The sequence below is a fragment of the Ischnura elegans genome, chromosome 9, assembly GCF_921293095.1.
Source record: "Ischnura elegans chromosome 9, ioIscEleg1.1, whole genome shotgun sequence".
In the NCBI taxonomy this organism is placed as follows: Eukaryota; Metazoa; Arthropoda; class Insecta; order Odonata; family Coenagrionidae; genus Ischnura; species Ischnura elegans.
In genome coordinates, this window is record NC_060254.1 from 85,554,023 (window position 1) to 85,581,147 (window position 27,125).

Consider the following 27,125-nt stretch of genomic DNA (forward strand, 5'->3'; position numbering starts at 1 on the left):
TGGAGTAAACTGAACTTCTTTAAAGTGCGAGGCGAACCCCTTCCCGACTCACGCTCATTCTCTTAATCGCCTGTGCTCAGAGAGATAACCTATATGCCTGTAGTAGTTGAGATGAAAATAATTCCTTAATAAGTCTTGACTCGTTCAGAAAAAATATGAAATATGTTACTTACTATCGGCTGATTAAATTTGGTATGGAACATTAATAAATGATACATTAGGATCCAATGAAATTAATTCATAAATAACCCCTAAAGGTAAATCATAATTGATATTTGAACGTTTAAATACCGCTCCGTGGAGATAACTACGTCGATTGCGCTTCACGCTGCGCTGTGGTGGTCTGGGTATTCTGGGATTCTGGGTATTCTGCGTCTCGAGTGGCAAAAATTGGAAGCAATACATCTGCTGATTGTACTGTAATGGTGGGAAAAGTTATCTGTGTGCGTGTCTATGGTGTCAATGGAGGATAAACAATCTTCTTTTGCGTAAATGAAATTTTGCTCTCTTTTAATCGCTAGGTATTGATCGCGAGCAGCTTTTAGTGGTAGTTAGAGGTAACTGTTCATTACATCCGTCTTTTGTGTTGATCCGAGAGCATGGTCTTTTTTGTGCCATGTTCTTTGTGATATCAAAATGGCGGCATTGGTTGTTGATGGAAATTGAGGATTAAGCGAACTAGTTCGTGAAGTGCTGTGCGAGAATTTGTCTGATAATCCAGTTAACTCACTCCGTGGATTAAGATTTGTCTTAAGAATCAGCTTTCTCTTTCTTTTCATTTATTCCGATTCGTGTTGTTGTTACTGGTTAGTTGGTCCACCATGGGGGATAAATGTCAGAATCAAGCTCTTCCCAACCCATGGCAATTTTCTCCTTACATGTACAATCCTTACGGCGGGTAAGTTTTAGCCTGTGAGTATTTTGTTGGTTTTTTAATGAGGTTATTATTAAGGTCCATTAATGTCCATTTTAGGTATCCGTATGGACATCCGGGATATGGCCATCCTGGAAATTACAATTACTTTGATCAGGTACTATCCTTAACCCTTTCTGTTTTCTTACGAAATATTAGAATTTAATTTATTGGAACACATACTCATTGCTCAATTTTCCAGGGAATGGGGTATCCAACCGGACCGCAGGGTGGTATGCACCATGGTAAGTGTAACTTCATGTTTTTGTTCCCCTGATAAGCTTTCATTCATTTATGGCGCATACAGCGTAGCATGATAAGTAATGATTGTAAATTATTAATATACACCAAAGGTTTAATCTAGTACGTAAAGTATTACTTTTTCCTAAATATTGGTTACAATATTGTCTATGGTTTTATTGAAGAATTATCGTTTTACAATGGGCTAATAATATATTGCAGTAGAAAATGTATAAGGAACACCTATTGGTAGTGGTGTATCCAAGCTCCAACCGTTGGAGCTCAGATAATAATCGATACAAAAAATTCATGCCCTAAAAGGGTAGCGATAGTTTCTAGCGGAGCCCGGTCCTTTTAAAAGTAAATGAGACTCAAGTATGAAAGCTTATAATTCATTAACAAATGACGCCATGAGAAATACATCAAGCAATTGAGAGCCTGTTTCATTTCACGTTAGATTGTGGAACGTAATTTTTTTAAGATTGAAAAAAACGAGGCCCGGTTATTGACTCCGTAGAGAACGGTGTAACTTTGGTTACATTCAGCTTCATTGCATTTATGTATTTTTAGAATTTCCATCTTAATTAATTGATACTTAAATCCCGTTAATAGATTCACAATTTTCCAATTCTAATTTTCAGTAGTTCGCTAGTTATAAAATAATTACAAAACATAGGTGTTTCCGAAACCAGTGACTGTCTCCACCATAAATAATCAGTTGGCAAAAGTGGAGCGATTTTAGGAAGGAGGCCCTCTTGGCCCACTGAGGAGTCCTTTTTGTGTAGGTAAAGTGTTGTTTTGGCACGTCACAGCTCTACAACTTTGTAAAAATGCAAAATTGATCATCTCATGTCTTATGTAAATATTTTAACGTCTCCATAGATAACTATTACGACATGTTGATACAAAATTGGTTCTTTACTTGCCAATAAATTTTTTGGCGGTAGACTCACCTGTTATCAAGATAACTTTGCTTTTTCAAATAGTTTTGAACTAATCAAGCAAAGACAATTGGCAATTAAAAATACTACAAATTTATTTGATTGAGAAGAATGTTGTATTAATGAGTTGAAAATGAAGTTACATGCCGCCAAAATTATACCTTCAAGTCAAAGAATGGGACTCATTTTTCAATTTAATCGCAAACAAACTGACTAAAATTTCAAAAAATAAACATTATTCCATTTAACAAACAAAAATATGACTAGTTTTTTATTGATGCCTATTTTTCTTCATATAATTATATTTAGGCAAGATATAAATACGCTTTCAAACTCGTTTTGCTTGCATTTTCAATCAGACAGACCTTGGTGGGAAATTTAAGCTTCCAATAGCCGATAAGACACGAGAGCTGCCTGTTAGGAGAATATAGTTAGAAGAAACAATGCACTGTGTCCTCATTCCACGTCATTTAATTAAATTACATACTCATTATCAAGTTATTATCCAGGGTATAACCTCACAAGGGATATTGAAGTGGTAGCATCAGACCCGGTTATAAATATTGTGGAATTAGAGCATTATTTCTCCCATCATTCCATCATTTAATGATGTAGAACCTCCTGTTATAGAAGTTACAGCAGCGCAGATGTTAGCATAAAAGCATCGTTAAGATACTTCGCTCTCAGCGTGGCATCATGACCTCCCTCTCTCCGTAGATGCTGCCCTGAGTCCCCAAGGAAGTGGCCGTAAGGGCAGGTGCCACTGCGGTACTGCCTTGGAGCCCTCGGAACGGCAGATGTGACGTCAGACCCACCCAAAATAATCATGCCCCCTTTCAATCTCTGTTTTTTGCGCCGCTGGAATATCGACAACTTTGAGAATTTTCATATTGGGAACCAATTGTTACCTAGCCTTCGGGTTTTTTGCGTCATGCAAGGTTCATCGTTCTCTATATCCTCTATTTTTTTTTCCAGAAAATGTGCAAGTTCTCTATTCCTCATAGTCTCTTTCCCTATGCGAGACCTTTTTTCTAGGCGTGGACATACTGCATAGGACTCTGGATGGACCTTTTCCCTGTCCTCTTGAACAACACAACCACTTTTCTATTTTTCCTGCGATACCCTTCACTCGTCTTCAAAAAACCACCAAATCTGGCCAGCATCCTTAAAACAGCTAAACCATTGTACAAGCATAATACATATATCTATTAAACCTCAGCCGTCACCCTGCAACCGTGCAAGACACAAAACATGTTGCATCCTCATTACCAAACCCCTTCCCAATAAATTCCTCACCTTCCCTCTCCCCTCAGTGTCAAATCTTTCTTGCACAATGAAAAACAGTGTATTTATGTAAACTGCTGTGCCAGAAGGCCCCCCCTACTTTTTACATTGGCTTCTCCTCCAACCCCCTGCGTATCCGAATGAATGGACATCGCTCCTCCTGCAATAGCGTTTCCATTCTTTCTTCCTCTCTTCCAGTTGCCATACATGCTTCCTCCTACAACACTCAATTCGCCGAGAGCTACTAATTGGGAACTGGCTTCAGATTTTAGTCTGTTTCTCACTGTCATTAGGAAACCACCACTGCATTTATTCTTGCTGGTCCACTCATCTTGGTCCTTTCTGTATTCATTCATTTGTTCGAAATGTCGGTGATCTTATTCTTAAGGCCTGTTTACACGGTACATTAACACGTACGGGTTAATGTCTAAATGTATGAACGCGAGAATGAACGCCAAAATGCACCGTGTAACCTCCCAACTTGTGCGAATGCATGCACAGAAAATAGAACCTGTTCTAATTTGGTTCATGCATTCGTACATGTTCGGTTCCGGTCCACAAAAATCATTCACGCAAACGTACATTAACTCGTACGTGTTAATGTATCGTGTAAACATGCCTTTAAATACAATCCTTAACCACAAAAAACTTCATTTTCAGTTGCAAGCGAGCAAATTCATTTTCAAGTGCACTAAAAATGCACATGTATTCAATGAAATCCATTGTTCTCGTTATAATAAAATTAACTCATATCTAATATTACATAGTTCTTTAAAGTTAGCTCCTTAAATTTCTATCCCTGTTCATGTTGACTGAATTCCTTTTCACTGTTGCTGTTCTAATTTTTCAGGTTTTCATCAAGGGGGAATGGGCCAGTGTATGCCACAAGGTGGCCAGGAGTCAAACAATAATTCTCAGGGTGGTGCCAATAGCAACATGGCCAGTGAGGGAGCGGATGAGAAAGGAAGTGCACATGAGGAGCAGCAGCAACAAGGAGAGCTGCCTCCATTGCCCCCTGGTCCTCCTCCACCCCCACCACCCCTGCCCCCTCAGCCTCCTGGATCTCAGATGCCATATTATCACACTCCAGAGCAGCACCACTACAACCGTGAGTTAAAATCAGTCAAAGATCTCTCCTGCAGGGTGTTTCAAAGTCTCCCTTTCCGAGCAGATCGGGAGACTTGACGCAGATTCTACGTCACTTACTATCAGTGAGGCAATCCGTGCGTTTCAGACTTGCTTCCTATCGACTCAAGGACTGCTTTCCGATAGGATAGAAGTCGAGTGGGCTAGAGGTGCCAGAAATTCATTCCTGTTGCGACTGGTGATATGTTATAATGCTGTTTTTTATTAAATATTTGGCTCTAATAAAATAATACCACTTTATTTCATCAGTGCTGATGTATGTGAATGTTCTGATAGAGTAATATAATATAGTTGTAAATGACTTTAATTCTCGTGTAAATTAGACAATAAATACGCAGACTATCATTCTTGGCGCAAGTTTGTTTGCATGTTATTTGGACGAGTAATTTGGCAACAAGAACGTGAAACAAGTTGGAATGCATGGCGTGTTGACTTACAAATATGTAGGTAGCATGCATTGGAAACGTGTCCGTTGGTTTGAAAGTATAACAATTTGTCTAGTTTGATATGATTGAGTGCGTATTGAGTGAGAAATATTAGTTCAAGCATAACGGGAATAGCCACAGTAATAACTATACGGAGTCCCCCTCACACCATCATGTCATCTATAGTCCACAAATTTCCGTTAGCAAGGTAGAAGCATCGGTGGTGCATTAGGTTAAGGCACTAGGCCATGAAGCAAAGGTTATGTGTTCTATTCCCTATTGCAGTGATTATTTTTTTTCTCTCTGTTGAATTATCGCACACTGAAATATAATTTCAAAGATATATTTAAAGGTGCAACAATAGTAGCTGTTTGTCATTTTCGTACCAAATAAAATGGAGGTATAAAAATAGCCGAGTACGTCATTAACAGATAAAAAACTAACCATATTATTTTGTGTTATTTTAACGTACATAACTCGAGCCATTAATTATAATGGACACTATTCAACCTAATTTAATCACTGTATTTCCTTCCACTTTTACGGAAAATTTGTTAGATGTTAATGGCATATCATGAAGGCCATAACATCATTTATGATGGTCAATATTCATATTTAAATGAGATACTGAATAAAAATATGACACTTTGGTTAAACAGTTGAGTAAGTAAGCCATATGTTGTTGGAAAAAATGATGGATTTCGCAACTACCTGTAGTTAAGTTCTTACGATACACGAATTTAACTATCAACTATGCTCTCACGATAATGAAAGAACAAACTTGTTCAAAATTTACCTTCATTCCCGTAATTCGCACAAAATGACAGGGTATTACATTAAAAAAACTACAGACGGACAATTCTAAAATAATTTTACCCCGCAACAACGGCAATTATGTGACAAAGTATCAATTAGCACTTATGTATGCCCGTATATACCTTTCACCTCCCTTGTGAAGTGTCACACCTTGCGGGAGGTTATTTTCGCTGCTCACTTGTCTCTGGAAAATTGTGACGTTTTTCACATTTCCCATTTAGGATGACTGTTGACGTTATACCAAAAGCGGAACGCTTTCCGATAGTATGTCTGAAACGCACGGAAGACGAGCGTAGGGTAGGTTCCCGATCGACTCGGACTGAATCCGTTTCCGACGCCGCCAATCCTATGAGACTCTGAAACACCCTGCTGGCCCTCTACTGTACATATCTACCATTTTTGATTGTTGTTACTGATTTTATTGTCTTGCTTAAAATTATGTTTACACATAAACGATCAATTTTCAAATTAAACTTCTAGTTTTATTTTGAAGAGAAAAATACTTATTCTGCCAGGGAAAGTCTTTCATTTATGCACCCTAATTAAGTTACTAGGGGCTCTTAAAAGCTGTAGATAATCTTTAGGGTAAGAAGTGTGAAAATCATAAGCCGGAGCAGTGCACAAATCACACATTTTTTGCTCCATCGGTGAAAAACTTAACCCTGGGTATTTATCAAGAGAGAATGGATTATAATCATATTATAGTTGAACCAAAGGGTAGGATAATTTGGTTGCTTAAGAGCCAGTTGAGACCGTAGATGTCGGGTTGAATGAAATGCGGTGAGATACCTGAGGTGCCCTTTATGAAATAAATATGATGGCTTTTCTTTACCTGAGATGATAGAGTCAATGTTATTTGAATCAACTATATGCCCAAATTGTTTCCATAAAATGAAAATATTCCATTAATCAGTTAAATTCCTGTTTGAATACTTTGAAGGAAATCACAATTACTCACCAAAATCTTGTTTCCTGCTGCATAAGCAACCAAGTCAAACATTCCCGCATTCATCATTTATAGTATTCGAGGTATTAGAATATTCGTGCAATGATTTAATATTCGATATTCGAGTTCGAGAAATCTGCTATTCGACCCATCTCTAATATTCATATATGTCGAAGTATCATTTGAAGTGCAATTCAATATACACCCATACCTCCTTCAAAATATGCATCCACCAGAGACAACCACTGATTGGTAAATCTTCAAATTAATTGGTACAGTTTCAAGTTAACGTGAGAGAATTTCACCCACCTTCAATGAACGTATGCCATCAAACTTCGACTAACATGTAGTACAAACAACATGCAGTTAATCATACAAGATGATCATAAAATGACGTGAAAATGTCAGCATTTGAATATTTACTTCACTGGGCATTACCAATGCACGAAGCTAATTAAAAGTGAGCCTTTATTCAGCCAACTCAGTCATTAATGTACAAAAAAGTTAGTGGGGAAAAGCTTTCAATAATGCAGTATTCATTTACATTTGCACACAATATGGGAGAAGGAGAAAATGCAGCTCAATAAAATCTTAGCAAAATACAACACGGAAACCCAGTCGCCAGAAACATGTAAATAAGTACTAATTAATTATCGTGTCAACTTTTTCTTCACTTTTTCACAGTGTTCATTGCCAACACTCAAAATTTCAATGCCTGATTGAGACTTAAGAAGCTAAAGTGCCACTTTATAAAGTGATATCCTTGCAACGACTATGAAACGAAATTTAGCTTAAGTCCCACTTTACCGTAAAGAGAGACTTTGTAAAGTGAGCAATTCTAGTGCTGTCTATGAATCGCACCCTACAAGCTAATGAAGCTACTGATTCATTTGCTTTGGCTTCTGAAAACTGTTCATTTGATATTTCAATGATGCTGTTGATTAACCCTTAAACTTATTCTTTTGTTGCAGAACCACCTGGTATAACTCCAGTTCGTTTTAATTTACCGAACAAACGTCCAGGCTTAGGTTATACTGGTAGTAATGAGGGTGGTAATATGGGTGTACAAAATACAAACATGGGTGTTCAGGGGGGATCTGGTGGAGGGAAAAAGAAGCGGAAGAAGAACAAGAATGGGCAGCAAATGCAGCAGCAACAAGGCAATGCGTATCAATACAACAATGGAATGCGCCACTCGATGGATGGGATGTTCAACAACATGAACCATCAACAGGTTCAGCAGCAGCACATGATGCAGATGCAGCAGAATAACATGAGGTTTATGCATTATCAGCCTCCTCCACCTGGCCATTATGAGCCTGCAGAGGAGTCTAGGGATCTGGGCATGTCAAGGGTAAGCTGTTTGCTCACTTGTTTGTCATTATTTTGTCATAACTGTTGTAATGCCAGTTTTTATTATTATTATCATCTTAATGGTTAAAAGCTTTAATTGGTCCCTTTTTCTTTGATGTGAATGTATCACGGGCGGAGGTAATAGTAGTATTAGATTCCCTGGTATCATCCAATAATGATCCCCTCCCTCTATCTGTGTATGATGAACAATCTTATTTGATGACTTATGAAAAGTTTTGTCCTCTAAGAAGAACTGAGACAAGATAGTGCACATAATATAAGCTCTGTTTATTGCTTTTTGGTGGATTATGGTGTAAATATTGCTCTACTTTTCTTTAAATAAGGATGCTATGCATGGTGGCCTGCCTGGACAGTGTGAAGCCATGAAGATAGGTGGAGGTGCCATGGGTGTTCAGCAGTTGCCACAGCAACAGAGCCCCCTGCCCCCCTCTCTCCCCTCTTCTATGCCCCCATCCAACCCTCCCCTTCCTCCTTCTGGCCCAGTTCCTCCTCCTCCACCACCACCACCCCTCCCTCCCTCCACCACATCTCCCTCCAAACCGCAGAGTATTGGTGCATTAGCTGCAGGGGATTGGCCTCCAAGTCTCAAGTAAGTATCCAAGTCTACCCACTATCCATAATTTACAGTTTGGTTATTGTTGATTATTCGTAATTTTTACCCTCCAACCATTATTTTATTTGCCAAGGTATCTTTAAGTTTCATACTCTAGTATTTTTAGTGAATATGGTACCATAGGTTGGAAGGTAGTCTTCTCGGCTGCTACTTACAGGGTTCTATGTTCAATTACGGTTACTATGTTCAATTCCTAGGTGAAGGGAGTGTGCTGGCAAATAATTTTTAGTCACATATAGTGAAACAATTTTCTAATTTTTTACAAACAACTTGAGTTGAAGACTTTAGGTATCATAAGATCAAAAATTCGTTATTTTTGATGTTTTAATATCCATCCAAGAACCATGTTTTTCTTGCCATGACCTTTAGGTAGTTGATCGTAAAAGCAGGAATAATGCCTACATTTTAGGGCTGCAGCTGGCTGGTTTAATTTTCTGGCAAAAATATCAACTTACCATATCAATGTACCATAATTTTAAATAAACTAGGTTTCAGGTCACTGATCCAATAGTTGAGTTCTTCTACGTTTGAAGAAATACATAATGCATTTGGGTGTACTTGAATGATATAAATTCTATTCACTTGCTCAGAATTTTACCTAATAAATTTGTGTTTGTCAAGGCGAGGGTGGCTAGGTCAAAATGCTACTTTTCATACCTTCAGAATTTCATCCCTAGTAAAATGAGAAAGTAGAGCATCCATAGGTAGAGATCTGTGAAAGTGGTTTTATTCTCTGCTAAAATTTGTGGCATGGAGGCGTGAAATTCAGGCCACTTTTGGACGAGAAGACTCGCTCGCCTTGCCGTGTGCCATGCCATGAACAGGGGAAAGTCGTCACGTCTGAAAGCGGCTGTGTTCGACCCAAGTCGACAAAATTGTTAAGTTAGATACACGCTTAAGTTTTTCCTTCTACAAATTATCCAATAATGCTGTTTACTGTGTCACGGTGAGTCATTAGAATTGCTGCTCTGCTTTGATGTGTGCCAGGTGCGTGAGCTTATAATTATGCTCTTTTGCTGCCGGGTTAAATTTCTTTCAGCACTTTATTTATTCAGAATATCTAATACTTCAGGAGAGAAAGCACGTCATTCTTGACATTTCTGAGAATTTCAGGATTGTAAAATGTGAAGCAAAGAATGAGGCTGCGATTAATTTAACGGCAAAATCCGGCAGAGACATCACTACAGTGCACGATATTACGCGAATTCAGTGTGCGGGAGACAAAACAAACCAATTGACCTTGGAGTCGTAATGTGATAGATCGAGTGGACGTCAGCAGTGTTAAACAATGAAGGCTTAAGCTTTAATAGATTATGACTCATTAGATGTGATTTTTTCGCTAAGTCACCGAAAATCGCATAAAACTCTAAATTTTGTTTTTATTTACTGATTGTGCGTTTTTTCGTGTTAATTCTCAATATCGCATTTCACGGATTTGTATCCATAGGATAGAAGATATAGTTGTGCTGTCATGCGACCGGGAGGGCATGGGCACATACAGTACACTAGAGGAGTGATCAGAAAAATGATAACAGATATTATTATTATAATTTTATAATCTGTCATTAAGATTTTCTGATATTGAATTGATATTCCTTGTCATTGACATGTCTTGACTTGATGTGTTTTGACTCATTTTAGGGAATATGTTGACCGTTGCTACCGTAAATGTATCACGCCTGTGGATAAAGATCAAGTTGAAATAATTTTGAAAGGGAAAATAACCAGGGCTGCAAATGATGGTTCCTTGTGGGTGAAGGACTGGGACCTGGAACCACTGCCTAGGTAATATTTTGACATAAATATTAATGTTTTTCGGAGTACCTGATGTCATGCCAGAAATTAATGTAATTTCTATATTACCATTCCAAGTTGGATTTACAATTCTAATGTCAAATAGAGGTAATTGCACATGGTCTGAATGGCTTTAGAAAGCTGGCAAGTTGCCTAGAACTTGAAAAGGCGCCTCATTTCATGCGACTGCAGATATATTTTTAGGATTGTTTGGAATTTAATACATGGATTGTTTGGAGTTTTAAGTGTGGAAATGTGATTGCAATTTGCTTGCATGTTTTTGGGTTGCTATTTTCAAGATGAGTTCTTTACTTCAAATTTTCCTGTTGCGAAACTTGCTTGATGTTATGTAAAAAATGTTTTTTTCATTATGAATATGTCTGAGTGGATCTTTTACTTTTCAGTATTCATAGCGAAAGGATGTTGAGTGATATTAAGAACTCTTATAATACTGCATCCTCATCCACTGAATCACAGAAGAATTTGACCCCATCCCAAAAGAAACCTGACAACTCACCATCTCTGCAGATTACCCTGGCCTTGCCTCCACCTCCACCCCCACCTCCTGCCTCATCTCCACCGTCTTCAACTGCATCTGCTCCATCTTCTCCATCAGCTGGCATTCTTGCAAATTCTCAGAAGAAAGGATCAATTGTCCCATTTAAAGTTGGAGTTTCCAGGCTAATTTCCAGGTTTGTTCATAGAGTTGCACGAATATCTGTTTTTGGTAGCAAATGATCATACTGCTGTTGTGAGTGGGATAATACGAATGTCCCTTGGAATGTGGATGTTAAGTGAAATCCTGATTGGTATTTGGGTTATATTTTACGATCCTTCCTCATATTATAAATTTAATTGGGCATTAAATTCCCTTTTTAGTCTTGCATGGTGATTTTATATTTAAGGTTTGAGAAATTTGGAGTGGAAAATATTATTATCATGCAATTGAATTTAGTTCCCTTGTAGGGAAAATCCCTTACTTTTTCCTGAGGGTTTTGGGCAGAAAGGGAGGATTTAATGTCAAGTAAAAGTTTATAATAGTAATGTTTGAGTGATTAAAGTTCAAGTATGTAAATGAAATCATGTGATTGATAAGCTTAATTGTTTTTGATTGTATCCCATTGTTTCGTTGAGACACCTGTTGTTATATGACTAGCCTTTTCATGGCTGCTTTAAATGTTTGTAGGCCTCGTAATTCAAGGAGCAAGTCTCCCTTGGAATCTTCACCTGTTAGCAGAGGGAGTGCATCTACACTACAGTCTCAGGTTGGAGGAGCCAGAGGCTCACTTGGTGGTAGAGGCAAGACTGGCTCTTTGACATCTAGTAGAGGATCTGGTAGTCCTGTCAGGAGCCGTAGAAGAACAAGAAGGTCAGTGTGAACAATATCAGCTGTGGTAGAATTACTGGGTGTGCTCTGGAAATAACGGGACTTTGTTTAATTTTGTGGGCAGGATGGTCTGATGGTCAATTTTTTTACTGTGTTGCTTTACATGCCCCTGAAGCATGTTTAAATTTTTAGCTGTAAAGGCGGTCCCTGACTTTCGCACACAAGCACACTTTCACACATGCATTCCTGAAAACGTGTATGAAAGTCAAACCATTGAGTTCCATACTAATTAGGGGTTACGTTCCAAAAGAGCGAAATATACATACTAAAACCGTATTTTCTACTCAGATTTTATTTTTATTAACAATTGTTTAATAATATGTTAATAAAATTCCTCACATTATGTAATTTCTTTCAAAAATACACAGAAAATGTAAATAAAAGTAAGAAAAAGATTGCTCAGTGGGTGACATTAGTGATTGCATGTATATTTCACATGTTATTCTAAATAGACAAACGGAAATCGGATGATATTTCATGCAATATCGTTGCTGAAGGTGTACATGAATTAAACAACACTCAAACGGGAACACACAATTAGAAAGGAGAACTTATTAATTTTATTGAAAGCTGTTTGACACTGTAGTCAACTATTTTTAAAGATCTCTTCAATGAAGGTTGAACTACAGCTTTCCTCTTCTCTTGATGAAGGAGCCTATTGCAGGCAGTTTCTCTCTCAAATACAGTGCAACCTCGATATAACGACACCCCACGGTGCACTAATAAACACTCGCTATAGCGAATTGTCGCTTTACCGGAGGTGAAGCAAATAATAGCCAATATACCTGTTACGAACAAATATACAGGAACAGGAGTGGTGCGGCGACAGATAAACATCTATCCGATAAATGTAAGCATAAATCCAGACGAAAGGCGATGTTTTTTTGCATCAATAAATTTCCTTACTCAAACAACGACTAACTATTCAAACAATTTATAAGCGCCGCACTGAATAAAAATCATCGAAAGCATTGTTTCGTCAATCATTATGCCAATGCACAACCGACGAAGCCATTTTTCTATGCACTTAATTAGTTCATTTGCGTGATCATTCTATTAATTTGGTATTTTCCACTGAAAATTCAAAAATTAACTGATAAAACAGTATCGCGGTTATTTAATGCCTCAAATTTTTCCATTGGTGTATGTTTATTGTTTCTGTACATTAAGCGGCAGTGAAGTGAAATAACGCATTACATTTGTTTCTACAGGCGAAAACAGTGGAAGGTTGCATAACGTTCCCGCCTTGGAAGACTTTTTCTATCAGATAATATAATACCTTCATAGTCTATGGTAAAAAGTTTGATAAGCTTGAAAAATGATGTGATTAAAATTGCCGTTGTTGAAAAAAGTTTCTTTTTGTGTGTTACGCTCGCGACGTATTTGAAATAATACACCAAGTTTACCACGTCACTCCAAACGAGAGTTAGCTGTTCTGTGAGTTCTTCCAGCGGCCACCAGGGGATGCTCGGCCACCCACGTGACAAAAGAGAGCGCCAGTACGACTCCGACCACTGACGCGAATAGTTCACCCTTGTAAATCCGCAACGGAGAATAAATACGTCCATCCGGACAATTCACGCAGAGTATCACTGCTTCGTACATCCTACATCATCGCTAAGGCGCACTACCTACCTTTAGAGGCATCATTGCAAGAAATACCTCATACTGCAAGGGTTTTGTCGGGGAGTTGTATGTAAAAAAGTTCCGTTTCGTCTATGTTATATGACGCGGGGAATACTTCTAAAGATACTTATGATCGGAGTCCTTTCTTCCACGACTTCGGATTTACACCGCAGGCATCACCAGCAATTATGAGAGGATTTGGTGCTTTGCATTAGTATAATCAACCTTCCGCACTCTTAAAATTCTCCATTCGCAATCTATCCCTGAAATACTCCGCTTTAGGCTTGGGCGTGGCCCCTTTCTCAGAAGTTCCCGCAGATTTGAATGGGCAAAACCACCCGAACAAAGCTCCTCACAACTCTTCATCGTCTGCATTCCTTGGGCGCTTTTGCTTTTTTTAATTTTGCTGAGCGAATAGGAAGAGAAATTAATTTCGACATTCTCATATTACTCCTTTATTTTTATTTTCTCGCTTAGACGTGTTTGGTGTTTTTTTGGCCATGTTGTTCTGCCATCAAATGCTTTCTATTAACGCACCTCACGGACGTGCGGGTATGCTGCCGACTGCTTTCTGCCGCCCGAAGAACAAAAGAAGATGAAGCATTCGCGAATGCTAATGCCACAATATTTTCACCAAAATAAACCACTTATTTATCGAACGACAGTTTACCACATAAATTTGTGACTGAGCACTCCATTAACTTAATTTATAACAGATCGCTAGCAATTACAGAGATTAAGGAGTCTTGATGTAAGTTTTTCCAGTGTTGAAACCCTCGCTATGGCGAGAGCCAACACCAAAAGGGTCTCGTAAAAACGAATTATTTAACACGCTTATTAAAGGGTCAATTGGCGGTGCATCGGCTATCTCTCGTTATAGCGGGAGTGTCGCTATAGCCCGTACTCGCTTTAACGAGGTTCCACTGTAAATCACCTTGATTAAAGTCAACAATTCCCTTGATTTTATACGTTCGTATTGTTCGCATATATTGCTCTTTTTAAACCGTTGAATGTTGGGATGTGCAGTAAACATTGTGGGGGTTTCAAAAAATTACAGACCAATGTTCGAAAGTTTGAATGTAGCGTACAAAAGTTAAGTAAAAGGTGTCGGTTTGGAACGTACAAAAATGCGAATTGTACGAAAGTCGAGGACTGCCTGTATTCATTGTTTACTTTGTCTGTGGCAGCTGCTAGCAACTACACATCAACAACCGATGAAAACATGTAAAAAGGGAAAGAAATGGTAATGAATATTTAATGGAACTACGTTGAATGCGACAACAATTATGAAGACATATATTTTTCAAAAAACTAACATTGCCGTTATTTTCTGGAAACACCTCATAACTTTTTATGTTATCTATAAAAATACTTAACTTCATGAATGAAGTAGGAGGTGCTGGAAGGAATTAGGAAAATATTAATTGAACATTAAACTTAAAGGATGTCTTATGGAATAAAATTGAGAAAACTATGCAGGGCTTAATCAAAATCCCCTGGTGGTTTGATTCCTTATTGAGTGATCATTTTTCCATGGAAATTCATTTTAATGCTTCTCATGCCAAATGTTTAAATTAAATTACATTTAATGTTAAGAAAGGTTTAAGCAATGGCATTTGTTTCACTACTGGTTTTGGTGTATTAATTACTTACCATAATCCATTAATCAATAATTAAACCATTAATCGTAGTTAATTTGTCATTGGAATGAAGGGACCTGCTTCACACAGTTTTTACAGTTTCTTAGAAACCGATTGGTCTGTGGTTAGATTCCTGGTCTGGGAAAATGTTTTCCTACAGTAATTTATGTATAAATGATTAATTTTTCTATCTATTTCATGTGTGTAAGAAAATGCTGGTATCAGTTATAAAATTTTTTTTTTTTTTTTTTTTTAGGAAAATTTCTCTCACTTGCTGCCAAGTTGTTGTTATTTATTTTTGGTGTAGCTTGATTCTTTCTTCAGAAAGACTGCTCTATTTACCAATACAAATGTCTACAATTTTTTGTCTGTTAATAAGGTTTTACAGCTTAGGGTCTCCTCTTTTAGTTATATCCATATCTCTTAAAGTTTCTACTAGTATTAATAATTGTTGGTTTCAATTATATAAAGTAAAATCTATCTGTTTGCTGATTTTTTTTGCAATATCCTATGTTTTACATGGTCCTTGTGTTCTCTTGGTTAGTGGTCTGGTATTTTCATACCTTACGAAGTTCATGTTTCATTCACTTCCATTCTCTTTTAATTAAATTTGGTTATTCGTCGTACTTCGTCAAGCCAATTCTCTAATGTAATTTTAAACATAATTGACGATTATGATTTTTTTATGATGACAAAGTGATTTATTTGAGCATTTTAGCGGAAGATTCATTCTGGTTGTAATGGATTGATAATTTTTCCAATTGGTTTTGAGGTGGCATTGTTTTAAGGATAGTGCATTTCTTAATCTAAGATCCCTTTTACTCTTCTACCGTCATCCTAATTGTGAGTGGAAGAACATTTTCAAGTGTTATTAGGATTGTTCTGTGAAAATTGTGTGCAGCACTCATTACATCCTTATTATCCTTAATGGATAACCATAGTGAATGAAATTAATAATTCAAAAAATGTAATGAAATATATAGGGATGGATGGATCCAGGATTTCTTTCAAATCGGGATTCGGATCAGATCCTTGATTTTCAGAGCCGGATCTTTCGGATCGGATATTTTCGGATCCAAATGAATTTTCAAATTCCTGACGGTGAGATTCCCCTGATGATTTTTCAATCTCTTGGGAAGAGTCACGCTATGTGCCAGTCGTACTTTGCCTTTTTTATTTTCCACGGCTCAAGTTCTCCTACGTAACCTCTGCGAGAGCTTTCAAACAAAACGGTTCCTGAGTAGGACAAGAATCGCATGCGACGGCTCATTCGAAGAGAGAATCTGAACTCTTTCCACCCTTATCGGGCGTTGCATTCACTGAAGCTATTATTTAAAATTTCAGATCCTGATCCAATGTCTTCCGTGACTTTGGATCCGATGAAGGGCAATGTGCAGCACTCATTACATCCTTATTATCCTTAATGGATAACCATAGTGAATGAAATTAATAATTCAAAAAATGTAATGAAATATATAGGGATGGATGGATCCAGGATTTCTTTCAAATCGGGATTCGGATCAGATCCTTGATTTTCAGAGCCGGATCTTTCGGATCGGATATTTTCGGATCCAAATGAATTTTCAAATTCCTGACGGTGAGATTCCCCTGATGATTTTTCTGTTTATTTATCTGCGGATATTTGGATCCAAGGTATCCGATCCGACCATCCCTAGAAATATAGCATCACAAGTAATTTGAAGTAAACATTCCTGAGTTAGAGCATTATCGTGTGGAAAAAATATTTGCGGAAGTATTCAATGAAATTGGTTATGGTAGTATTCGTAGATATTCCGTGATTAAGCCCTCTGTTTGGAAAATAAACCAGGGAAAAATAGTTGTGGAAAGCCGTTTGCGTTTGGCAATAGTCTATGAAATTAATTATTTTTTGCGCAATGAAGATTAGTGAGTGCCATAGGTGGGCATTTATATCAAGCAAATGCTTCTTAATGTAATAAAATTGATTGGTACAAACTGAGACTGTGAATTGTGTTCTTTTTTTATAGCAGTGACAGTTCCTCAAGTAGTGATGAAAATTATCGTCCGCTGGTTAGGGGAAGTAAAGGGCATAGTAGGCAACAGCAGCAGAGGTTTTCTGATTCTCATGGGGAAACCAAGGGCTCTAGGGGAACAAACAAGATGAGAGGAAAACAAGGGAAACAGCAACCAAAGACGTAAGTAACTGCTAATGCTTGGTGCTCGCTGTGGACACTAGTTTTTATTTTACTGCTTGGCTTTTAGTTAATACAGCTCCAAATGAGAAAAGGGCGATTTAAATTTGTGTTACTTGTACTAAAATGATTGCCTTGGTTTTCAAAGGTCACGATGAGTCTGGGGCCAAATACATTCTGCATGGTAGCATGTGACACTAGGGTGGTCCAAAAATAAATGAAAGTACTCAAATTTTGCATCATGCTCTGTAACTCAATGACAACTAGCTAGAAAACTGTTTTTTCAAAATATCCATTATCATGCCAAAACACAGCTTCTAGTAGTGGCACACCCTGTCTAAATTTTGTGCATTTAAACAAAGGTTGGGTCCATTTTCTCGGGCACACTCATTTCGAATGTCTGTTCCTCTTCGTGATTCTATGTTGTAATGAATCCACATCACCTGATTCTCAGCAGTTGAAGTTATCTCTTATTTCTTGTTGTTAGGATAGCTATTTGAGGTGTCGAGTAGTAATCACAATGTCTCAGCTTCTCTATTGTTAAACTAGATGGACCTGTCAATGATTAATATGATGATTTTGGTAGGTTAGTTATCTAATCCGGCATCATTGTCAGGGAACATGCATATCTCCTAGTGACAGCATTAAATTATCATTTTAACTTAAGCCAATATGGGGCATTTCAACCTGGTAAACGTGCCACAAAGTTTGCATGGGAATCCTTACACTCTACATGAGCTAATAAGCCATGATTGGTGTTTGATGTGGCTTTTTTTTTTTAGTGTCTAAAATGTGTGTTCTTTCTCTCGTTTATCTCTGCCTGCTTTGCTTGTGTAACAGCATGAGCAATTATGCTCAATATGTAAATTCTCTCAGTACAAATGGCATGCAACAATCTCTTATTGTACTGTAAATTATTCTGACCTCTAAGGTTGTACCATTTATTTATTTGTCTTGTGTTTTTTTGTAAATCAATGCAAGTCCATTGGTTACAAATATTTTTAAAATGCAGAATATATACTGATCTTGATGATGTTTTAAATTATAGGAATAAGTCTCATTACTATTCGGAGTACGGCCGTATGACAGTGGAAGAGGATGAGGAGAGATTGCAGCAAAGAGCTGCTAGGTTTGGTGGTGTTGGACCCAAAAGTCAATCTGCATCATCCTCACCTTCTACTCCTGCTCTGAAACGGAGGCGTAATGGACCTCTTAGTCTTGCTTTGCCCCCATTACCATCCTCTGCATTGAATTCCTCACCTTCGGGTTTTGTAGAAGATACAACAGCTGACCTTGATTGGTCCGAGATCCGTGTGGTTGGCACTTGTCGGGATGTGGAGAAGCCTTATCTTCGCTTAACTTCAGTAAGTTAAAATTCCAACTGTTCATTTTTGTTTTGTCTGTATTTTTGGGTGGTCATGTACAGTGTGTCCTCGTTTAACGTCGTCCCGTTTAACGTTGTTTCGCGATAACGTTGTCCAAAAATTGAAACCCTTGATCATTTAACGTCGTTATTGCTTCGCGATAACGTTGTTCAAATTATGCGCGGCGAAAAAAAAATGAATGGCGAATAGAACGCAAGCGCATCTGATGTATAGTAAATATTACCATATTAATGCGATTGGTAATTATCGTTCGACAGAAAAGGTTGGCGTGGGTAGCGTATGTTAACTATGCATCTGAGCGAATAATTATCGCCTCATTTACCCATTATCCGTATATTTTTCTGATGCCGACCGAAAAAAATGTCCACGAAGAAGAGTGGCTATCCTGGTGGTTCTTCAGACGTGAAGAAAAAACGGCGATATTAGAATAAAAACTTGGTATTATTAAAAGAATTGAAGAAGGTGCAACTGCTGGAGAGATCGGTCGAGTTTTTACAGTTAAAATTTCTTCTGTTACTGAAAATATCGATGTTTCGCCATTAAAAATACTTTCTTTTTAGTTTTTATATTTCATTTAATAATGCCTTCTTCCCAACCTTTTCGTTATGAAAATTCGTTTCGAATGAATCGTTATCATGCTGAAGTGAATAATCGGTAATGAATGTTTCTCGCGATTTCCGCCGGGTTAAAGAATTCATATCATCACGAAAATTGACTCGCCCTTCGTCCTCGTGCTTCAGAGTGTCAGATTCAGATTTTTTTCATTTTGGCCTGATTCAGGTGTCTCCCGATTGGTCAAGAAGTCTGCTTAAAGTTACGGCTCCGATAATTGGCCTCCTTGGATTCTCGCCCGGGAAATTCTGGATTCTTCACGAATAAATGGATTGTTAGGAACATGGCTAGGAACCAATTTAAATTTTTTACATTGTTTCTTATGGGAAATACTGCATCGCTTAACGTTGTTTCGCTTAACGTCGACTTTTTCAGGAACGAATCAACAACGTTAAACGAGGACTCACTGTATTTGTTTGCCTATTATCAATAAGTATGGCTTGCTTTTCACTCTTGTTACGTGAACAAATTCATCTTACTGTTGGCCATCATTAATATGTGATAAAAATGAAGTCCTGCTTGGGGTATTTCTTTATAGAATTTTCCGGGCTTATGGCTAACCTCGTATGCCACTTGCTTATGGAACACTCTGCAACCGCAAAGCTGTATCCTTTTGGTTTATTAATGAATCACATAATGCATGTTATTGAGGCACACCAGAAAATGTGCCTGCTTAGAATAATTTATTTTCCATAGTTCGTGGTCACTTGTGCACTAGCAGCAGCAAGTGAAAGTTAATCTTGTAGGATTACCAGACATGATCTTAAAGTTAATAAATATTCAGCCTCATCTCTGAGTGGCCACCTTCATGTAAGAAATCCTCCTTTTTTCTTATTGTAGTATTCTATTTGAAAGAAGTGAAAAGACCTTAAGGAGTTAAAATTGGCAAGACTTGACAAAATATCCAAAAAAGTTCACGAGGAATTAAAATCTGGGAACACACTAATAGGGTTCTGCTGTCTCCATATTCTAGTCCTTGTATTTATTTCTTGCTCTTGTCCTTCTATGATGATGACATACATCTAGACAAATTTTGAAGAAAAGCCATTTTCCTCTAAGAAGAACTGAGAAGGATTTTTCTCTCTGTTTAAAACTAAGTTGAGATTAAGTTTGAAATATATTCTCTTACTACTCATGAAATACATGCAAATAAATATTTCAATTTTAGGCTCCTGATGCCTCCTCCGTAAGGCCAGTAGAAGTCCTCAGGCTATCTCTGGCAAGAGTAAAGGAGCGGTGGGTAAAAATGCAAGACTATCGTTATGCATGTGATCAGCTCAAGTCCATTCGACAAGATCTTACGGTGAGTATTCAATCATCATATTAGAAAGGTTACATAGCCTTGATTGTTTGCCTTCTGTGATGACAAGTATAATCTTAAATTTAATTTGTGGATATACCAGAAACCTCTAAGAAGAACTGAGAAGTGTGCATTTAGATTTTTTTTTTGTTTTTTTTTTTTTTGTTTTTCCTCCTTACTGATTTTGATCAATCAATTCTATTTAGGTACAAGGAATTAGGGATAGCTTCACAATGTCTGTGTATGAGACTCATGCCCGAATAGCTCTTGAGAAAGGGGATCATGAAGAATTCAACCAGTGTCAGACTCAGTTGAAGATGCTCTATTCTGAACTTCCTCAGACCCAAAGACATGTTGAAGGGAGCTTGGAGTTCACCGCGTACCGTATTTTGTACTACATCTTCACTAAGAATACACTTGGTTAGTAGTGTCAAGTTAGTGTGTATATTACAATTTTTACTAGTGGTAAAGTTGCTGTTTAATTTTTTTTTTTAATTTCTGTTCTAGATCTCACAACTTCTCTTGCATCCCTGAGTGAGTCAGATAAAAAACATGAGTGCATAGCCCATGCATTGGCTTTGCGGTCAGCGTGGAGTTTGGGAAACTACCACACATTTTTTGTACTCTATAGATTGGCTCCTCGAATGGGAGGTTACTTAATTGATTGGTTTGCTCCCCGGGAAAGGAAAGCAGCTCTCAAGGCTATGATAAAAGCGTGAGTAGGCCCATTTATTGGGTCATATGGTTTGTTGGGGTTGAGAGGAACTTCGTATGTTATTTTCCAAATATCTCATTCTAGAGTTACTAGTCATTGTGATCTCGAGAGGTTACACAATACTTTCAGGTGGTAGTTTAAGGATTACGCTACGGTGCTTTGCTTATATGAAAGAGGAAGTTTTAAAAATGTATTTGGATTGCAATTAGATGGAATTATCAGAGGCTATTATATTTTCATTGCCAGGACACTGCTTATTATTTGATATAATGTTCGCATCAGATTTTGATACTGTGAGTAAGATTAGAAGACCTATTAAAACGCCTGCGTATATTGCATAGTTTCTTTTATGGGTTCTAGTTACCCCTGGGGTCCCCAATCGAAGGATTATTTATAAAATTTAGGGTATGCACAACTCCACTCATTGACTTCGGTAATAAGAAGTGAGAGTTTCTTGGGTAATGACTGAATTCGAATAACTTTTTTTTGCCATTCTCTTAATGCCTACTTTTGCTTAGGTGTAATGGGAGTATTCAAATTCTCCAGCCACTTGAGAATTGACTACCTTCGAAAGTGGCCAAGTTATGCATTTCTCTTTTTCTCTGTCTGAATCTTCAGCTGTTCATTTATTTCTGATATAACACTATTATATTATGGTGTTGATTTTAAGTGAGAATCTCCGATTTGGATCATTAATTGAGAAACGTTCAATTTGGTGATGACTTGTTAAAAGTGTTGTTAATTTAATGGATGAGGTCATGCTCAGGGTAAAAAAGTTGTGGTTTCATGATTTCATAATTCCAAGACAGAACTGAAAAAGGAATCTCTTTAGCACCTTATTCGATAGTATTTGTTCCGTGACCACATTGTATTCATTATCTGGACACTAACTGGTTTGGAAATCTCATTCAAAATCTCACTTTTAAAAATTGGTTGTGAAATTAATTGTCCAATGTTCCAGTTTGTGTGGGTATGTATCTGTATTCTATACTATGAATTGAAAGGTATCAATATTTCAGTATGGTGCCTCGTGCTGTAAGTATTGTTCGAGGAAGCTATGAGAGATTAGGCTATTTTACACAACACATCATAGGGTGTAATCTGTAGTTTGTGCTAAGGTGCCGTCATTCTCTCATTGTGTGGTGTGTCAAATTTTGACTATTAATTCACCAACACGTGAAAGTGTGCCATAAAACTAGCCATTTTAATTTTCTTTGGTACGATAGACTGCCGAAATGACTGTTTGCTACAGTTTGTGTATTTTAGTGCTTTGCACAAAATGGCCTTAATAGGTGACTTTTAGTAACCAAGTAACAAGTCAGCTTATTGATTATACAGTTATTAAATCAATGCATGCTCAAATTAATGCAAGATTTCTATCTTCATGCTGCCCTCTCTATGTTATAAATAACCAAAGTTATTGTTACTTTAGCCATTGATGTCTTTTATGCATATCTTCAGGTCGGTAACTTTAAATTTTCTGAATCTAGGAATATCTTAGTGTGTGAATATTGTCTTAATCAAGTTGATTTCATGTCGTCTGTTTACCCCATTGAGTCTTGGCATCTGCTTAGCACATATATTTTAACATTAATGCCAAAACTCCTATCTTGAAAGAATTAGATGCTGTTAATGTGGGGTAATACATTGCAAGTTATATTAACTGTGATCCTTGTCTGAGAGCGATTCATAGTCTATTAACTGGTCTAATCTTTTATTCTATACTTTTCAGGCAATGCTTATCAATATCTTTGTATGATTGTGCATCATTAAACTCCTCTAACCTTACCTCTCTCTTCCCAATTTCGGAACCATTAATCCATGGACTGAAATGCCGTGGATTGCTCCGTCGCCCAACCAGTTATCGACAGTACCTGCCCGTGATCTTTGTAGCCCAGGAGTTGGCATTTGAATCTGAGAAGGACTTCCGTGAATTTGCTGCCCCATTTTCCCTTACTTACTCAGAGGATGGGGAGAAAATCGACTGCAAAGCCTCAATGGCTGCCCTCCCTAACCTCTGAATGACTCCTTGTCACAAGGGAACCAGAAACGTCTGCGTTCTCCATTAACTTCCACGATCCGTATACTAGAATACCATTCCCCTCCACTGTCTTCTTTGATTATCTATGACGTCTGTCGATCACACACTAGTGGATCTACTGGAATAGCCCAACCACAGTTAATTTATCTCTCTCGAAAGAATGGAACTCTCTAAGCGATAAGTAGGTTTTCTATGGATAACCACTCTCTCTCAGGGTAATAGTGCAAGTTCAGCATCATTTGATTGGGGAGAAAAATCATTAGCATTTTGCTAGGAAGTGCTGATCATTCCAGAAAAAAATTAGCTGGAATTATATTTGAAATTTCTATTGGACCTTTTAAAAGACTAGGTGATGGTGATATAGGTGAAGTATGTGGTAGGATTTTCAAATGTTTGAGTGATTGGTAAGGTCAGATTCCAAGATTGCTGTAACCCAGTGAAATGTGATGGGTTAAAAGACTTGAGTATGAAATGAAGTTTCTGTGGAAGGTTTTCAGAGTAGCTGAAACAGGTAATTAGTAAGGGGAAAGTCACATCAAGTCGACAAGGCCTGCATCCCTTAATTGCTTTTGTATGGAGTGCAGCAGCTATCCACCTGTCTTTATACGCAAGCTAGGAGTGGAATGTCATCAAAAAAATCAATGCTGTTTGGTATAGTAGAAGAATTAGCCAGTCAGGAGGATGAAAATGTTTCAGCAGCATGGAGAGCTCGCCATCAATTTCTCAGGGAGTATTGTCAAGACTTGAGCCCTTAGAAAACATATCGAAGATTGAAAAATGTCATTGAAGGCTAATGGCAGTTTCTTATTTTGGAATTAGTCTTGGATTAGGCCAGCATTACAAATGCAGTATAAATGAAGCTGAAATAAGTACCTGAGACAAGAAGAGTTGCCCATCAGTCTACAAAAGCATACCACATGGCTTACCGGCTCCTGTGTCACATGTGAAATGCTATTGAAAAGTCAAATGGGGATATTAGAATTTTTTTGGGGGGTTCCAGAGTTCCAGATTGAATTTAGCCGTTCATTCCTAGCATAAGTCAATGTTATTCCAACATGAAGATGATCCAGCGTTCCTGCTTGAAGATTGAACCTACATGAAGTTGGTGATTCCAGTGTTCCAGCATGAAGAGAGATGGTTCCAGAGTTCCAGAAAGAAGAGAAATTTTTGCAGTGATCCAGTGAGAAGAAAGATTGTTCCTGTGTTCCTGACAGAAGATAAATTATCCTGTGTTCCAGTCCAGAAGAAAGATATGTTCCAGTGTTCCAGAATGAAGATTCAGATATGTAAATGAGGGGGAGTCATGGAGGATTCATCTGCGAGAATGAGTTTTGATTGTTGGTTGTTCCAGTACGAGTATTCGGTCAGTATGTCTTCCGAGAATTGCATGAGAGGGAGGAAGAGGTCAACCCGTAGCAGCTGAGGTTCCTGATCGGCGAGGTGTTCCAGTCCATGAAGATTCAGAAGAGAAGAGAATAGGTTGGAAGATGGGAATGCAGAAATGATCTCTTAGGGAAGTGTTAGTGTGTATCCAGGAAGGGAGATAGGTTTTAAAGTGAGATATTTAATTTCTTACCCTGTCTAGAGGATTCAGTGAATAGAGTGAAGGCCCAGGATTGTTCCTGGAAGAAGAATTAGGAGTGAGTGTGTGTTGTCCAGTTTTTGAGGTGAAAATAGAATGCATTTTCAGATATATAGGAAAACATTTTGTGCTCGTAAATGCTTTGAAGCTCATTTTGTTGATGCTTATCTTAATTTTTGTGGAGTTAATGCATAAAATTACTAAGTTGCTATTCCTTCACTCAGGAAATTTTCGGGTTTGCCGTCAAATTTACCTTTCTTCTTCATTTTCTCCCCTCGTATGAACTCACAGGTTGTTATGAAAGTCGGTTGTGGTAATTAATAATACCCTGGGAATGTTTTTTCCTGTGTCTTCCAAGCACTTAGGGATGATTTTTTTCCAGTTAAATGTTTTTAGAATAGTGAAGTGTGATAGGATTTTATTCCAATACTTCCCTTGGTAAAGGGATTCAAATTATTTTACGTGAACAGTGCCCTCACAATCATTGCGTGTTTTAACTTACTAGCTGAAAAGTGTGCAGCATTAGGATGGGATATTTGGGACTGGAGGGATTAGACTCGAAAGAGTGACCAAATGTGTTCCAAACTGGCAGTGATTTTGAGCTACACGACACTTTGTGAGCACCACCATGTTTATGCAATAGTGATACCATTCATAATTAGTTAACCTTGAATTTATAATGGTTATCAGCTTTATATTCCTTGAGTTTGGAGGAAACGTAAGTAATCCTTGAGGTAATATTCATTTTAGAGGCGAGACATATTTTTTGGCCCGATTGAATTGTCCCTTCTGTCATCTCCCAAGCTTCTTTCATACTCTTCCCAAGAGGTTAGTTACTTCAGCGTCCTCCATTTGTTTCCCATAAAGGTTTTGCTCTTTATAATTGTCCTTCTTGATTCCAGGAAACCATGCTCTTGCAAAAGCTGTCAGCAGTATCATCTTTTTTTCTGCACGAGGATGAATGAGAGAGAAAATGTGTGAGAATGTCATTTCCTCCTAGCACATAGGCGTTTATTATGTGCTTTTTAAGTTTTGTGTGTGTGTGTGTAATTTATGTGTGTGTGCATGTGAGTGAATGTTGTTGTTACATTAAGATTGTTCTTGCTCAGAAAATTCCAAGAAAATGAAGAATTTCAGCCCAGCAGTCGGAAGAGGTCAGCCTGTCATATGACAACTGCCACCAGTCAGATTATCATGAAACTTGGTCCCCTTTTTTGTTGTAATAGAAATGTTATGGTATATATTGAATTGAAACTATTGCAAAATAATTTGCCCTGCTTGTTGAAGCATATAATGGAAATTTGCACTTAGTCCAAGCGTTACAATTTGACTAAATTTTTGATAATTGTATCTGTTTGTACATAAGAGACATCCATTGTTAGAGATACTGGTACACACGCTTGTTAACTCATCATCGTTTTCTTTTAATAATTTGTTTTTAAAATTTGACATTTTCTGAATTTCGTACATCCCATCCTGGTTATTGGTTCTTTGAAATTTGTTTGAATGTGTTCCTGTTTCCATCTCTTTATTTTCATTCTTTAATGCTTTTGACCCATTTTACTTTCTGTTCCTATTGTTCAAATGGGTTTCTGCCTCATTTTTTCATTTCTCAGTTGAAATTACTATAATTAAGCATTGTTACTTGGAGGTGTTAGGTGTGTGAATTGTTGGTGACATGAAATGATGTAGGAAACAACGTGCATCATCAGCAGCTTAAGTGCTTGTTTATATTATATTAGATAAGTACTTCAGTGCTAAAGTCTTTGACTGTGCAATACTCCACTAGGTGGAAGTAATGACGCAGTTTTGTTGTATATTGCATTTAAATGATCTCCCATCCTGTACATCCTGATAGTGGTGAAAATGAAGATCCGGTAATCATATTTTTTTTGTTTGAAAGCTTTTGACAAATGACCTATACATCTAAAATTAATCTTCTATTTGATTCAAAGTTTGTAAATATCTATCTATCATCTATCTCAAGTCAACATGAATTCTATGTGTGAAGGTCTGGGTTTGAGAAAAACAATACATAATTGAGCTCTTAATTAGTTCTTATTGGATAAACCAAGTACAAATTAGCACTTAAAAGTGTGAAATAGGTGATTCAACTGATTATCATGATATGTAAATAATTGAATTTTTATTTTCAATAAATATTTATTTATTAA

The 27,125-nt window shown here is 37.5% G+C and overlaps 1 protein-coding gene across 2 annotated transcripts; it reads left to right on the forward strand.

The window, feature by feature from the left end:
- Positions 1-381: 381 nt before the first annotated feature.
- Positions 382-27,125, forward strand: LOC124165986 (leukocyte receptor cluster member 8 homolog). 2 transcript variants are annotated; one of them, XM_046543550.1, is made up of 16 exons: positions 382-557; positions 812-898; positions 974-1,031; positions 1,116-1,158; positions 4,229-4,486; positions 7,683-8,065; positions 8,409-8,674; positions 10,340-10,483; positions 10,897-11,184; positions 11,679-11,861; positions 17,152-17,319; positions 18,365-18,680; positions 20,482-20,616; positions 20,820-21,033; positions 21,121-21,328; positions 23,190-27,125. In XM_046543550.1, the coding sequence occupies exons 2-16, from the start codon at positions 822-824 to the stop codon at positions 23,347-23,349; spliced, it is 2,901 nt and encodes a 966-aa protein (XP_046399506.1). In that variant the 5' UTR covers positions 382-557; positions 812-821; the 3' UTR covers positions 23,350-27,125. The 2 variants fall into 2 exon arrangements, with proteins under 2 accessions (XP_046399506.1, XP_046399505.1); XM_046543549.1 differs by having other exon boundaries at positions 386-488.

Bases quoted from the DNA above. Each gene is read 5' to 3' on its own strand.
- LOC124165986 (XM_046543549.1), top strand. From the start codon at position 454: ATGGTGTCAATGGAGGATAAACAATCTTCTTTTGC. The intron at 8,675-10,339 runs GTAAGTATCCAA...GACTCATTTTAG, and splicing joins GATTGGCCTCCAAGTCTCAA to GGAATATGTTGACCGTTGCT. The intron at 11,185-11,678 runs GTTTGTTCATAG...AAATGTTTGTAG, and splicing joins GTTTCCAGGCTAATTTCCAG to GCCTCGTAATTCAAGGAGCA.